The sequence below is a fragment of the Phlebotomus argentipes genome, unplaced genomic scaffold (genome assembly GCF_947086385.1).
Source record: "Phlebotomus argentipes unplaced genomic scaffold, Phlebotomus argentipes genome assembly contig_15, whole genome shotgun sequence".
NCBI classification, from domain to species: domain Eukaryota; kingdom Metazoa; phylum Arthropoda; class Insecta; order Diptera; family Psychodidae; genus Phlebotomus; species Phlebotomus argentipes.
This window is the reverse complement of record NW_026776181.1, coordinates 12,589,832-12,605,337: the sequence shown is the minus strand read 5'-3', so window position 1 is coordinate 12,605,337 and position 15,506 is coordinate 12,589,832. Positions and strand designations below refer to the sequence as shown.

The window sequence follows — 15,506 nt, the reverse complement described above, 5'->3', positions numbered from 1 at the left end:
ATCAACATTCTTTTCGCGATGAAGTGAAAGACTTTATGGAGAAAAAATGTGGAGGTGAAAAAAACACACAGAGATGAAAACACCGGAGAAACTGTTACAGTTGGATTTTTTATGCAAACTCTGCTTGTTTTATTGTTCTTGAATCTTTCATAAAATTGGCACCATCCGTGTAAAATGATGAGTCTCTCTCCATATAACACAAACACCTCTCAAACGTGATCACCGTAATTTGGCGGTAAACCTCTCTTCACTTTGCTACACGCTACAACACAAGAGTTTGATGCACCCGCGTGGCGCTAGTTCCACCCCCACCCGCCGGCTTATATTTCATTCAATCACGCACAGTGGAAATCGCACTGAAATGACGGAATAAATTAATTTGATGTTACTTGCGAGACACGCGGCCGAGATGAATCTCCCGCGATCGCGTTGTGTCTGCTTCTCATCGGGGCTCGCGGTGAAATGAGGGCCCAAAGCACACAAATTTCTTTCTGGAGCCACAGAGCGGAGCACACAAGAGTGTGAAAAACTGTTTTTTCTCCTTTCCTTCTTCTCTCTCGCTCGGCGTTGTGAAATGCTGAGATTATGGAATTACCATCTCATGAAAAAATACAGCACAAGATGAAGTGAGAGACACAATAAATGCTCAATCGTTTCAGTTCATGAAGCTCTGTGCTTAGAGATCTTTCTTTTTCTTAATGTGTACTTCTTGAAAGAAATTTTCCATTGCTCGCCAGTGCGCCATGGAAAGAGAGAGAGAGAGAGAAAAATCTCTGGGCTTTCATCATGCATCAGTGTCCATGCTTGTAAAAGTATTTTTTGCCACTGCCGCGGTGCGGATTTCTTCGCGATGTTATTGGGTGATGATCTTCAAATTTGCGTCACAGTCTGTCACACATTTTCCATCTCATGACTCCCAATAAATTGATGAATCGTTTTCTTTTATATTGTCCGGTGACAATATTTGGGCGAAATTGTTTCGCTGTTTTCCCTCGCGATAATCGCAATTTCGTGATCTTGATCTTCACACAAGAAACTTTCAATTAATGACTTTATGGGACATGCACGACCTGCATTCCACCTCCACGATATTGGATTGAAGGGGAGTGAATAAGAGCGGCGATAAAATCATCAAATAGCAATAATCATATTTGTGACGATGTTGTTATTGTTTGTTTGTGTTTCATTTCAGAATTAGAAAGTGTGGCAAAAGCGGCCATAGTGTCTATAATTGGAAAAAAGAATTCACTAGAATGATCACTGTAATTGAAAAATGTGTTTCTAAGTATATTTATCGATTTATGTGACCTCCACTGGGGGCAATATCAAGGAAACTATCTCTATAAAAAGGTGTTTTTAGTTGGCATTCAAGTGGAAAATATTGACAGAGTTTTGCAGAGTTCAGGGCGCTTTGCGACTGATCGTGATCTTATGATCTCTTATGAAGAGTTCTTGAACAAGAATATTTCGCAAACATTGAATTGAATAGACAATATAATAATTGCTTAAGCATAGATTATTATGAAATTAAATTACCGCTTCCTATTTTTAATAGTGAATCTCTTAAATTAGAAGATCACCAACAGTAAGATAATCTCATTGAGAAATTGTTACTTTTCTGATCAATCTCACTTCCTCTTGGTTCAGATATAATTAGTGGTGGGAAAACCAGTCTTTGTGAGAAATGTCTCCAGTCAACCAGGTAATGCAAGCAATCATTAATCTTTTGTCGCAAAAGACAATACACTGAACTTCCCTAAAAATGGCAAAACTCACTAAAATCCACTTCTTTGGTGAACTTTTTCGAAGCGAATCTCTCTCAAACAAAAAAAACAACAATTTTATGGATTCTTTTTTGAGCATATCAAGCAGTGACCTTCTTGTTGATGAAAAATTTATCATACCGCCCCATAGAAGGTGTGTAGTTTTGAACATGGCGTATTTTAATGCTGTTGATGTCTCATAAATCAGCAAAATGCAGCCGACTAGATTCACCGATGGTTTGCGTGGGATCACAGATGATTTGATCAATTAGCATAAAAATTCAATTTCCTCATTGAAACACCTTTAATACGGTTTCACTGTATTTTATTGACAATTTCTCAATGATGTTGAGATATTGGAATGCTGATGTTCAAATTCGGTATTGTCCTGTTTCTTTAGTTTCCTGCCAAGAAAGACAAATGTGGTTTTAACAAATAATAACGAGTATGAAGACAATTTGGGCAGTTACCTTATTGTAAAATCTATCAGACTTCTTCTCGACTTGATCTCTATATTGTCTCTTCCAGTTTGCAGCCCTTTGATTATACGATCAGCCACTTCGGTCAGTGTCAGTTCGGGCGTGATGCCCAGATATTGCATTAAGTCGCCAACGTCGAAGGCTCTTCCTTGTCTGTTGAGGAAGACTGTTGTGAGCTGGATGTTGGCGATGAAATTGGTCGCTTGAGAGTGCGTCAGCAACTGAAGCATATTCTGTACGTCATCACGACTAGATATACACGCTCCAGCGGCATTGATATTGCTCCTCACCGTGACAATTTGACCGCCACCGGATTGATGCATTTTCGGGGCAAAATTCCCCACGAGCTACATAGATGAAATACATGTTTTGAGGTATGTTAATTGTGTATCTGCAGATGCAATCACTGATCTTACATTCAAGAAACGCTGAATATTTGTTCCAGTCTGCTGAACAACATCACAGACATCGCCGGATTGCACTTCCTCTTCGATATCGATGATCGCGTCCACGGATCCCAGTTCGTTCCACACGTACTCAACCAGTGTGTTCATCTGCTGATGGCACAGCATGTCACAGTTGAGATTCACCACATTCCCATTCGTCAGGTCGAACTTGGCTACGGTGGAGATGCCTTTGCAGTCGGACAGCAGAACCACTTGGCATTGATGACGCGCCGTGAGCTGATGATGGAGCTCTCGAGACAGGAGAGAAGTGCCATTAGTGATCTGCATAAATAGAGGTGAAGACGGAAAATGATCAGAAAAATGCAAATTTTCTCTGCGAGTGTGCTTTTAGAGATCTCACCAGAATGCGAGATTTTTTGAAGCGATTTGATGTGATCATTCTATGTCCTCTTCTCACGGAAATGACAATTATGATGAGGCATAAAATGAGAATCACACCGATAAATTCACCCCAAAGCCAGAGAGTTGAGAGCCTAGTGTCCACCAAGTGATCCTCAATCGTTGTTGTCATGCTGCTTCAATTAAGTCAGGTACCTATATGTAGATCAATTTGAGCAGAGTGGAAAGTCCAATTTATTCACGGTATTCAGTGATGAATATTTATTGGCTTCTATTCAAAATCATTGCACAAACCTATCAAAAATCTAACTACACCCAAACTCTTTCTCCGCTCAATGTTAAATAAGTGGAATTCTCACTTAGCCAGGGAGTCTATGATGGTCTTTCATGTGCAAAATTGAGTCGGCAAATCATTTTAATTCCCAATTGCGCAACTTTTTTCACCGACAACAACTAGTTTTTCTCTCATTCACAAATAGTGCTCTATACATTTGAATTATGACTAATTTGGCTATACGGACTAGTGATAGTGAACTTGTAGTGGGATGATTTTATTACTCTTTTTGCCGGCATTTCCAAGAGCAAAAAAGTAAATAGATTGAGAAGTTTAGTGTGGGGAATAAACGTGCCAACAATAAATTTGTCGTAAAATTGGCCAATAGTTCCGTCTTGTCGAGTCACTGTATATTTGCTTAAATTTGTAGCATGATATTGAGGAAGCTTTAAGCTTTAGCATGCACGATTAGCTAATGAGAAAAATTCTATAAGCGATATTGAAGCAAAAACAATGATAAAGTGGAACTATTGCATAAGAGTACGCGAATTACAAAAAATCTGCTGAAGGTTAAATCTTAATTTTAAGACAAACTCATTGAATTGTTCTTTGTTATCTGCCCAGGAAGCAAATATTTAGCAATATTCAGTGACAAAATGAGATCGAAGATGCTTTTAATTTGATATTCATAAGAAATCACATGTTAATTCCTTGAACTTCTGCGTATATATTACGCTGCAAACTAGTTTGTATGATTAATTTGCATAGTTTGTGGAGTGGGTGTGAAATCCAAAACAGAAGTGAATAGCTGTAGTTTCAATCTCATCGCGGAAGAATAAATTTGCACGGAGATCATTGCAATGCTGGCATGCACCGTGCAGGTTTATCGACCTAATCAAATCAACTTACATAAGTACAATCAGCATCAACATCACTATGAGTTGTGACTCTTGTTTGATGGTTTGTGAAGAAATTATATGGCTTTTCAATGGGTCAGTTTAATTTCAAGTTGGCTCTCGCGGAGCGGGAAAACTGTGACACACATATTGGGAAAAGTGCTTTAATATCTGTGCACTTTGTGCAATAAATATTTACTCTCACTAGCAATACTTGGAATCTGCGAGGATTTTGCACCTCAAGAGCAATTTCTACACTCCCTAAGCGCGATGATATTATGCAAGTATCATTATGTGCAACATTATGCACATTTGCCTCAGGTATTTAATGGTCAAACACATGACAGATACTCAAGGATTCCCTGTTAAAATTTACACGACTTTTATTTGATCACATGCAGAACTATTGATTATTGGAAATGATTTTCATGTTTCTCTTCCTTCTCAAAATATTATACTATTGACCTTATCTAACTGAAGTATTTGACAAACTGACCCAGCAAAGATGTTGTGTTGCAGACAAGTTGTCTGCCCTCAGAAGCCCTCATAAGAAATCAAGGGTCTTCAATTGAAGAACTTATTTAGCAGCACGTGGCATTTTTGCGGATACCGCACGTATGAAAAATAGAGATGTAAAAAATATGAGATAAAAACCGTCAGTAAGGTCAGAGAAATAAACGTGAGAAATTAAACAACGCCGCAGCTTCAGATGAATTTAACTCCCTATTTAATAGCAAAAAAGACACTTGACTTGTCCGAGTGTCTCACTGTAAATTACAATCTCACTATTTAATCAGTTAGGTACCTAAAAAGTGGCATTCAATTACGAGCACTTTTTGCTCTAGATCAATAGGAAGAGTGTGAATAAAGTCGCCAAAGGTATGACAGAGAATTGAAGGATTTCTTCCTACTATGATAAATTGCAGTCGCGATCAATGTTTCAAAATATTGATTAAATTAGATTATGAGTAAATTTTCTGTGGCGTTTAAGAAAATCCCTGGAGGAATAATTGCCAATAAACGATGTTTTCCTGAGGGATATGTTGAAATTCTATCGATAGTCGCTGAATATGTGAATGAGATCACAAGATTTCCAACACATAAGATTGTGCTGTGTCAAGAACATTCGTTCACCTTACCTTCACACAACGGTGTGGGTTAATTAGAGACTGAGGAAAGTAATTTTGCCTGGACAATTTGATACACTTTCACTTTAGGAAATCATTCTTTGTCATCACGTCTTTTTTCCCAATGAGCGTTAAATGTGTGATTAAATTATTTCTGTCTTGTATTTCTGCTATGCTCGATACAAATGGTATAGCATGACCTCTCAAATAAGACGCTAATTACAGGGCACAATATTTAACTAAGGCGTTATCAGACGGAAGTGACAAAAGTCAAATATTAAGTCACTTACAATAGGTTATGTCAACAGATTTTTTGCAGAGGATCTGTCGATCAAGAAGTTGTTCATGATATTTTTGCCGCTATCATCTCTCCAATTATTTCAATTATATTGTCATCAAGACTACGGTTTTTTTTCTAATTGGATAGCATGACAAAAATACTTGACAGTCTCTTGAGCTTTTGCTCTTCAAGACTCTGTCCTCTTTACGGGCACAGCGCAATAGCCCAAATAGTCATAGATTTAAATTAGAATGGAGTTAATAATAAGATAAGATGTGTATTGCATGAATAATAATTAACATTTGTAGCATAATGTGCTTTGCAGTGAAGGGCATTTCAGAGGAGGGGAAATAGTTACACAGCATGAAAAATTATTATGAATTGTTGTTGGTATAATTTAAATGATATGACATTTTTTGTCTCTGCTTCGCAGACACTAATCGGCTCGTAGAGAATAGATCATTAATAAAATAGTAGCATAAAAATGTATTACATTATGACTTTAGGCTCGCGCGATTTTATCACAAGTCAAACGATAGACTTGACTTTTGGAAAAAATTGGACGACGAACCCGAATGATTTCTGTAATATTTTACACGATTTGCATAAAAATCGTGATCAGTCTGATTATTTAAATTTATGAAATAATTTAAGGAGAAAACTGGTTTTCTTTGTATTGAAGGTTGGGAAGATGAAAAATGAAATGGAATGTCTTGTGCCATTTCTTATTTGAATATATGAAAATTTCACAAGAACTCTTTGTCTCATGAAATTTAGCCAATCCCACATTCAGTCAAAAACACGATTGAGCATCGCAAAATCATTTCTGATACGCTTTTCTTGGTTTGTTCGGAGAATAGATTATTCTCGCTGATCATCATATGAAACCGGATGAAGATAATGGCAAAAAGGCATAAGAAGTAGTTGCCAAGTAAGAATTCCACTGAAGAGAAAACCTTGATACTGATCATTAACACTGGCTCACGCGCCACGTTATAGCAAAATACTGTTCATTCTCAAGGTTTTATGCATTTTCTTGCACTGTGTCGCCCTTTTTTCTCCTTCTATTCATTTTTTCCCCTGTCAGTCAGTATTTTCGCTGGACTTACCCAACATCGACGAGCGAGATGAATTTATTGGGCAGAATCGTCTCAGAAACTAACCAGAATAATCTGGACAATTTTGCTGATGAGTGTCATTGTGATTCCCACTTTTTAGGGGAGAAATAAAAGAGAGTTTTAGTCACACGAGAAGTCTCGAATCATTAATTTATTCTTTTCATGTCGCGTAATGTTTGTCTAACCATCACAAAAAATTATAGCAAAAAAACACGAGGAAAAGAGCAAGTCATAAAGAAATTACACCACAATGCGAAGTACTTTAATTGATTTGTGGCTTTTTCTCTATTGTCAGACTGAGTGTCTAACTAATTTACGCAGTAATTGTCAGATGTTGTTCAATTAAATTAAATGTGATTTTAAATGTTCCAAAGTCCCTACAATACATTGTAAAGTGTTTGAGAATCCAGAGAAGGGCTGCTGCAATATTTGAAAGATAATTTCTTCCTGGAAATTTTGTTAGTTGATTCCTGACCAATAATTCACACAATACAATTAAGTGCCTTTATTGTGATCTTGGAAAATACCGGAACGTCATCAAAAATATTTTATGGATATTCTTCTTGAGATGGGCTCATAAAACGTATGATATTCTGACAATAACATTTCTTATTTTCGCGTTTTGTATTCAGAATCTTACGCTCAAAGTTGAATAATATGCAAATTAACAGATCTCGAGATGATTTACACAGTAAAAACACTACTCCGAAATACTAATCTATCATCATCACAAGCAAAATTACAGTAGAAATAAATCTCCGGCAGAATCTGAGAAGTGATAATCAAGAGTGAGACGTAATCCACTCGTGATACAGTCATATACTATATTGGGAAATTCTCGAAAATAAAAACACGGATGAATTTCACGTTAAAAAGTAATAAAGGGGTTTTACACTTTTCCTTTCATTCGCAAGCAACACAAAAAGGGAAATTTTTCTCAAGCGCACTTCCAACAAATCTTTCCTCACATTAATAACTTTTCACGTATTGCCTCTTCACCACGCGGTTTTCTCAATAACTACTCCAAATGTTATGTGAAAAGCATAGGCGTAACTTCACTGAAAGGCACTACTATTTGTTTAAATTTTCCTCCCTGGCTTCTTACAGGTGCTTTGAACTATAACCAAGCCCGATCGACGGTTGAGTACAGACTGAGGTGAATTGCTTGCCTGACTTGAGCGTTTTGTTGATGGTGAAGAAATTGAGTGTGCGATTCTGAAAAGCACACGCTATGATCTGCACCAATACAGAAGAAAAATGCCTTATACGAATTGGTAAGTCACGTAAAACAAATTCTTGGCGTGAGTATGGCAAATAGAGCTAAAAATTGAGGAAATTCGAGAGTTCAAGAGCGTATTTGTGGGAATTCTTTTTTAGATAACACAGAGGAAATTGCATGAGAAAATTTCCTAATCCAAAATCCTGTGTAATGTTTTCACAAACATCTTGAATTTCAAGTTGTTTGAAACATCTTGACTAATCTCATCTTTCTCCACTGAAAAAACATTCTCCATGAGGCATTAAATGTAAATATCACTTATGTTCACTTATAAACGGAATAAAATATTGTCAAGATCGAAAATTATGCAAATTGGCTCCCATAATTGACGAATGTTGATCATTTGTCAATTGAACGAGCGTTTCATCATCAAAACACACCAAAGCGATTACCATTGAACTTGATAATTCCTCCTTCCACATTTTATGATTAACGCCGCTCTGAGTAAAGTCAATGTCACTGGATTTCACATGGAAATTGTTTAATGACCAAACTTTTTAAACATATTGATGGGCATTCTCATGTGTTAAAAGATCAAGCCTGACAAATTTCCTTAGCACAGTCACACATAATAGGGAATGTGATTAATTAATCGGAAATTTCGTAAGAGAGGAACCGAAACATAAATTTGATGACACAAATTATACAACGCACATAAAAACCTTCTCTGCATATATTCTTTTTTGGTAATTTATTGAACGTTTGGCTTCATGTGATGTATCGAGCGCAGGAAACGGAAGAATCATGAGCATAAAGTCTCTATCAGTTTATTTTGGGAAATTGAAACTTCTTGCATTTTGTGTCCTTGACAATACTTTATATCTTTTGGCTCGGGTTTGTGGTAACATTTTTTTTTATTACTGCTGTAAAGTACATTCTTCCCCTTATCTTGACACGGATATCATTTATTGAAATAGAAGCAGAATTTAATTATAAATTTATGTTAATGCAATCACGGTAGATTTTATATGGTAAATTAAACACTAAACATAAACAATGGATATTATTTTGACATTAAAATAATTTGGAATATTTAAAGTGACTTCACAAAGTCGGCAAATTTAAAGCTCTATTCGGTAGTCTTCATTTTGCGAGGTGAGCTTAATTATCGCGAAAAATATTATTTAGGAAGTCTCTGCGAATTTGTGACTTTGATTTGTGAGACAAAGTGAAAATTTTTAGTGATGCAATTTTTCTTCAATAACAAAGAAATAGGCAAATATAAAATACAAAATAAAATTTACAATCCTCCTCCGCATTTTATTTCTAAGACTTTATCTGCAAAAATTCGCTTACTTGAAGGTTTTTCGCCCTCAAGGAAAATCTAACAATAAGTCTTGCTAGTAAATCGCTTAAGTTTGACTTTGACCATTTATTGGGGGGCACTTTTAGAAGACTCCTGTACACGTGAGTAAATTTGCTATTATCTTTACTTTCATTAGCATCTCACTGAGGAATTCGCAAAGTTTACCTAATATTGTGACTACGATTCGTCTGTCTTCTTTTCAGTCTGTTATTGGAAAAGACCATCCATCAAAAAAAAACCTCTTCTCATCACTCACCATCTCGCCACTCTTTCACTTTCGATACACTGTTTGGTCTATTGTGTATCTACTATCTTGCAATTCTCCTTGAAAGAAAATTAGATTTATAGCAATTAATCTTAATCTCTCACTTTGCGCTGTATTTCTTGTTATTCAATTTTGCTTTTTTGCTTTCGCGTTATAGATATCAGCTGCGCCTCTTTTTTTCTTAACGGCAAAATATTGCTAAAATACACTTAAAAGCACTTTTATTCTCTCATAACATGCTATATTTTTCGATTTCGTATGTGTTTTATTCCTGTGATTGTCCTGATAACGTTATCAACCTCTCTTTCTCTCTGTCCCACTGATATTCCACCGTGTCGCCAACTGATAAGGTCAATTGAAAGCGCGATATTGAGATATGGTAAAAGTTAAGAGTGTGAGCTACTTGGGTTTGTAAAACTCGCATTGGTAGTTTCCATCGAAATTCGCCGAATGGCAACATCATCAGTTTTATTTCTTTTACCTTTTGTATTAGATTTCGTGTAAATACACTCCATTCGTGAAGACAATAACCTGGTAAGTATAGTGAGAGTGTCACTGATTTGACAATTATTGTGCAAATATTATGAAAGTGAGTGATAAGAAATTTTTATGATGGTTCTTTCCAAAGCCGGGTGTGTATTTCTGGAGAAAATAAATCCCTCGCTATTCTGTGGAGTTCCCAAATGATGAATTGTTGTTTGGAGTTTCTTCTCTCGCTAAATATGCGTCTTCTGTGCCCTCAATTATAATTACACAAACTTCATTTGAGCAATAAAACGCAAGAGCAGCGTTTCCAATTAACTTTTGAACTATTTGGCGTCCAGTTTTAAGTGCTCTCTCACTCTCGCCGTTCCAGAGAACGCCATACATCGAAAAAAAAACATGTTCAGTGCTAGAGAAAATTGGTGACGAATCACCCACATGATATTCACCGTCTCACTTCAACCCACTATCTTGACATTTCTTTTCACACTCAATTGATACGACAGCAAAACTCTCCCGTTTATTAAAAGAGTTAATATAATGTATCGTTTTCTCCTCTTTTCACGCTGTTCTTCAGCCCTCTCACAATGCCTTTCCGATATATCTGAACAGTTGTCGGTTACAAGACACTATCTGACAATCTTGAAACCATTATCGCATGTTTGCATCGCAATTATTCTTGGAAATGTGTACAAATATTTTCCAGGAAATAAGCATAAATTCAGAAAGAAGTTAAACAGAGTAGTGATTAATATATGCCAAATATGTACGCACTTCCTCGAAAATTAATTCATCACGTCGGAACAATTGTAGTTTGTGAAGTCAAGAGGGAAGATTTCGCTTTTCTATAAATCTTTTATTGGCTATCAAATCCAGTCAATCATTTTTTGAACTGGTCATGAAATTTTCATCCTGAAGTGTGGGATTGAATTAGGCGAAACACAATGACTAATTCATTGAAATTCCAGTCCTCTGAAATACACAAACTCTTGTATCACACGCGTCATCTTCAATTCATTTAATAGAAGTAATTAATTCATCTGGTCCGCGAGATGGATGAATGCTTTTTTACACTGGAGCCACACATTCATGCCACTTTTTCCTCCTCCCCAAACAAATTCCCTGTGTGTGCTGGTGAAAAGTGTAATGATGTGGAGACAAGCAGACGCAATCATGGAAAAATTGTTACAGTATCTCGGGTCTGAATTGAACAAATACAATGATGGTAATTGTTTGACCGCTAAATTGCTCAAGATATATCTCCATTGGGGAGAGATGGTGGCAGCGAGAGAAAAAGCATCACATGCATCCAAAGTGGACATGAGCTGGAATTTTAGTTCTATGTGGAACTCGAAGCGATTGAGATGGAAATCTCCCGCCGCGGCGACAGTGACTCTGTCTGAAGTGTGTTGCGTGGATATTGAAATTTGAGAAAATTCACACGCAGTTAGTGTTCTTAGTTCCTCTTCTTGCTCAAGGGTGGTCAAATGAGGTGAATTTGGAGCTGGAGGATAAGAGGTGTTGTTCAGCAGAAATTGTGCGCTTTGCACATTGTTGTCAATTAGCATAGTTATAATTTTATGAATGAATCATTCACTAACGCCCAAAATCCCCTCACTTGACCATCTTTTCTGGGATTTTCTCTTCACTTTCCGACCACGTTTGCAGGTGAAGAATAATTGCAATATTTCTCATCTGCATGACAGAGGGAGAAACAAAGTTTAAGTGTGTGATTTTGTGGCAATTCCCCCCATTGAGGCTACCTGTTTTGCGAGCACAGTGAAGAAGAATGAGACGTATTCAATAGTGGTGTATTGTGGAGTGTGCGCCAAATCTCACGCATTTTCCCTGTTCTCACAATTATGCACAAAATTGCTCATGTGGAAATTCTTATGAGTGCGGAGAGAACCTGGAGCAAGAAGGTGTTGAAAGAGAAGTCTTTCACCTGTGAGATCAACGAAAGAGGGACGGAAGATGAATAAACTTCCGCGAAATTGATGAGTAATTGTATGGAGCTGGGAATGCACCAAGACATTCATCTCCCCACCTCGAGGCGGATTCTCTTGTGGCAATAATCGCCGATGTTATGATGAATATGAAACGGTATCCGAGTCAAGGTAAAGTGAATTCCAGCTCATCAGTTGCGTGTGAGGTGCTGCAGGAGAGAAGACCGCCGATTCCGCAGCAGAGAACGTCACTGAGGCGATATGCAAATGACTGGACCTCTTGCACGCCAGTGGACATTTATGAGAATCTAAGAACTGACGGGGAGTACTGTGAGATTGAGGTGAATGGTGAGAATATTTACGAGAATATCTGTGACAAGTGTGGGAGGATTTACTCAGGGGATCAGTGTGAGTGCACCAAGCCAGCTCCGAAATCCAAGAAATTCGTCGATTTCTTCGGCAGCCTGAAGAGACGCCCCAAGAGTGCTGAGCCTCGTCGAAAGAAGTTGGAGATCATCCACAATGTGGACGGATTTGATAGTGTGTTCAGCACAAAGGACACTTTCGATCTCGCTGAGATTTGCCAATTGAGAGAAGAGAGTCGCCACACTTACGGACGAATTCAGACCACTCACTATGAAAATGTGTCGGAAGTGTCGCCAAATTCCAGCAGTGACGAAGTGAGGGATTCGTCACTGGCCGCCTGGATGATATCACTTCGGTGGGAAGTGGTTGATTACACCGACAATTGTGCGATCAATGTGAAAAGCGTTCCGAGCAAGCTCGACGATCTCCAGCCGTATCAGTTGCAAGTCTCAAGTGAGTGCTGGAGGGAGTTTGCGTGTGCCGAAGAGGAGGACTTTACTCAGCATATACTTATTTTCATTGAGAGTGTGAGTGAAAAGTGCCGCAGGAGAAGAAGAGTTACAAGTGAGGAGGTGCTGAAGAGTGAAGTGAGTGAGGAAAAATCACTGGAAGTTGTTCAGAGTTCGAGAATCTCCTCCTTCAATCCATTTGACTTTTTAAACAGAATTTTCCTGTCCATCGGCATCAATACGGCTCTGCTGGATTTCAACAACGAGCTCATTGTCTTCTGCCTGCAGACTCCAACTTGGCGTCAAAACTGCGGAAAGCGCGTCAGTGAGTGTGATAGTGGATTAGTCATGCAGATTCTGGATAAAGAGGACAATCTCTTGAACCGAGGAAAATGCCTCAACACTGACATGTCGACAGAGAAGAGCTTTTCACCGCAGCCAGACACCAATAATTTCAACACATTGCCCGGCAAGAGACCTCCAACGGATGCTCAAGATTTTAATATTAAGTGTGAATCAGAGAAAATCTATCATCCCATTTGGAAATTTCACACGGTGGGAATTGGACGAGAGGCAGTCGAGGCTTTGGAATACAATTCTGAAGACTTTGTAGAGGAAATTGACTCTGGAGAGTGGGAAATTGCCGAAGAGTTCGAATTCTCCTCCAGTCGCGAGTGTCTGGCAGTGGAGGAAGTCGAAGAGACTGACGAAACCTCCCCTTTCCGCACAATTTGCATACTATTCAACCGGGAGCAGCCCCATCTCAATCGCTTCATTCACAACTACAAGAGGCATCGACACGTCTTCGAGCAGCCAATTAATTCGACTAACCAAAGACATCAATGTGAGACTGTAGGAGACATTAAGAATCCCGCCGAAGGCGCTTCCGTCAGGAATTTCTCAATTCCTGACTCTGTGATGGCATGGAAGTTCATGTTGCTCAATGCAAACTACCCTGAAGACGAAGAAGATGTGGTAATTGTTGCGTTTACCTTGCTGATAATTTCTTATCACTCAGTTTCTACAGCACGTTAAGGAATTTCTCAATATCGTTTGTAATCTCCCTTTCTCCACACCATAGATACTGTCTCCTTCCAGCTTTGAAGCACTCAGCCAAAGTCAAAGTAACACTGGCAGCCCGATGGAGTCTTTAAAGGCCATGGGCGGCAAAAGCGTGGATTTTCGTAAGTTGATAAAATGTTTTCAATCACTGATGAATTTCCAGTACAACGAGAAATAGTACAACGCAATTACTGCTGATATAATTCTCTCTGTGAAATAAAAACAATAAATCATTGGCTTTATTTTAAGACGAATGAATAACTCTCTTCCAAGTATTTACGTATTCAATTCTCGTTTGTGGGACTTTTATGGCATATGGGACGCACTCATTCGCTTTTTGATTGACCACTTGGGTAATTTGTAGAAATTTGGAAGCATTAGATAAGCGTTTTCGTGGGATTCTTTATGAATTTCCAAAGCACAATGCAGTCATTAATTTTGTATTTGCGTGAGAGTCTTCAATAATAATTTGAATTTATAATGCTAATCCATAGCGTAGGAATATTTATTTATTTATTTTCCAATTAAGAATGCAGTTATTTTCCAATTTAGTTGGTATTAGGCCTAAAAGTACCTAACAAACTCCTCAACTTTCAGTGCGAGGACGCTCTAAAGAGGACGAAAATGTTATGATGTCTGGGACCTACAAATTTTCCCTCGGTCACTTTAGCAACAGTGTAAACAACTTATCAACTCTCTCGACTGACTCCCAGAAATCATCTTCGTCCGCCTCATCAACTCATTCGCCAAACTTGGAGGCCAAGAAGTTGCCTAAAATACTGAATCCTCTGGCAAAGGCTATCTCACCACCGGTTTCGATTCGCTTGAAGAAGGAGGAGAAGTCAAAGATAGTGTTTGGACCAAATCTCAATGATATTCTCCTGGATCCCAACGAACAGATCCCAAAATTTGTCGTGAGGTGCATAAAATGCATTGAAGACTATGAAAATATCACAACAAATGGTATTTATCGGGCATCTGGCAATAAAAACCTCATCGAGGCGGTGAGAAAGAAGATGAATGAGAAGCATCACATTCGCAAAGATCTCATATGGACATTTCTGGAGAAGCAAGATGTGCACACACTCACCGGCAGTCTCAAGCTCTTCTTCCGCAATTTGACGACACAGCTTATTCCTGATGACGTCTTTGATCGCCTTCCTCAGCCCTTGGGTAAATTTCTTGTCCACTTTCATTCTCTTATACACCCTTGATTAGCACATTTTCTCTTTGCAGATGAAAACGCTGTTCCGTCGATTAGGGCAGAAATCCTGTCACTTCCCGATATCTCTAGGAAAACTCTCAAATTCCTCATTCAACACCTCGTTAAGGTAACTCAACATTGCCGCGAGAATTTCATGAATTCTGCAAATCTGTCCATCTGCTGGGGCGCCTGCATCTTCGCCTCGTCGCAGAAGGCTCTCATGACTTTCGACACGAACGACGTGATCAGGAAAAACTACCTGATAAAGCTGCTGATTGAGAAATATGACAGTATTTTTGACCAAATTAGATGATTAATGTATAGAGTTAAATTGATTTATGCCAGTTTTTTGCTACTAAAATCACTAAAACAAGAAATAAATTATTTGTCAATACACAAAACT

At 38.2% G+C, this 15,506-nt stretch overlaps 2 protein-coding genes across 8 annotated transcripts; one reads left to right on the top strand and one right to left on the bottom strand.

Moving 5' to 3' along the window:
* Positions 1-2,056: 2,056 nt before the first annotated feature.
* On the bottom strand, positions 2,057-13,916 carry LOC132263119 (uncharacterized). Of its 4 annotated transcripts, none has more exons than XM_059762708.1 (6): positions 7,849-7,915; positions 6,735-6,835; positions 3,050-3,243; positions 2,659-2,970; positions 2,234-2,589; positions 2,057-2,167 (listed from the first exon to the last, which is right to left on the bottom strand). In XM_059762708.1, the coding sequence occupies exons 3-6, from the start codon at positions 3,218-3,220 to the stop codon at positions 2,089-2,091; spliced, it is 918 nt and encodes a 305-aa protein (XP_059618691.1). In that variant the 5' UTR covers positions 3,221-3,243; positions 6,735-6,835; positions 7,849-7,915; the 3' UTR covers positions 2,057-2,088. The 4 variants fall into 4 exon arrangements, with proteins under 4 accessions (XP_059618691.1, XP_059618689.1, XP_059618690.1 ...); XM_059762706.1 differs by having other exon boundaries at positions 7,637-7,877; XM_059762707.1 differs by having other exon boundaries at positions 7,712-7,877.
* On the top strand, positions 11,413-15,504 carry LOC132263111 (uncharacterized). 4 transcript variants are annotated; one of them, XM_059762693.1, is made up of 5 exons: positions 11,413-11,522; positions 11,745-13,812; positions 13,919-14,021; positions 14,497-15,072; positions 15,136-15,504. In XM_059762693.1, exons 2-5 carry the CDS (start codon positions 12,163-12,165, stop codon positions 15,414-15,416), a joined length of 2,610 nt encoding a protein of 869 aa, XP_059618676.1. In that variant the 5' UTR covers positions 11,413-11,522; positions 11,745-12,162; the 3' UTR covers positions 15,417-15,504. The 4 variants fall into 4 exon arrangements, with proteins under 4 accessions (XP_059618676.1, XP_059618677.1, XP_059618675.1 ...); XM_059762694.1 differs by having other exon boundaries at positions 11,417-11,594; positions 11,783-13,812; XM_059762692.1 differs by having other exon boundaries at positions 11,417-11,594.
* The last annotated feature ends 2 nt before the right edge of the window (positions 15,505-15,506 follow it).

What these genes read in the sequence shown, in the direction of transcription:
- LOC132263119 (XM_059762709.1), bottom strand. Translation starts at nt 3,220, where the DNA reads ATGACAACAACGATTGAGGATCACTTGGTGGACACTAGGCTCTCAACT. An exon ending in ATATTCAGCGTTTCTTGAAT is followed by an intron (nt 2,590 to 2,658) that starts GTAAGATCAGTG and finishes TCATCTATGTAG; the next exon opens with CTCGTGGGGAATTTTGCCCC. An exon ending in CTGATAGATTTTACAATAAG is followed by an intron (nt 2,168 to 2,233) that starts GTAACTGCCCAA and finishes CTTTCTTGGCAG; the next exon opens with GAAACTAAAGAAACAGGACA.
- LOC132263111 (XM_059762693.1), top strand. Translation starts at nt 12,163, where the DNA reads ATGATGAATATGAAACGGTATCCGAGTCAAGGTAAAGTGAATTCCAGC. An exon ending in CTGAAGACGAAGAAGATGTG is followed by an intron (nt 13,813 to 13,918) that starts GTAATTGTTGCG and finishes TCCACACCATAG; the next exon opens with ATACTGTCTCCTTCCAGCTT. An exon ending in CGGCAAAAGCGTGGATTTTC is followed by an intron (nt 14,022 to 14,496) that starts GTAAGTTGATAA and finishes CTCAACTTTCAG; the next exon opens with TGCGAGGACGCTCTAAAGAG.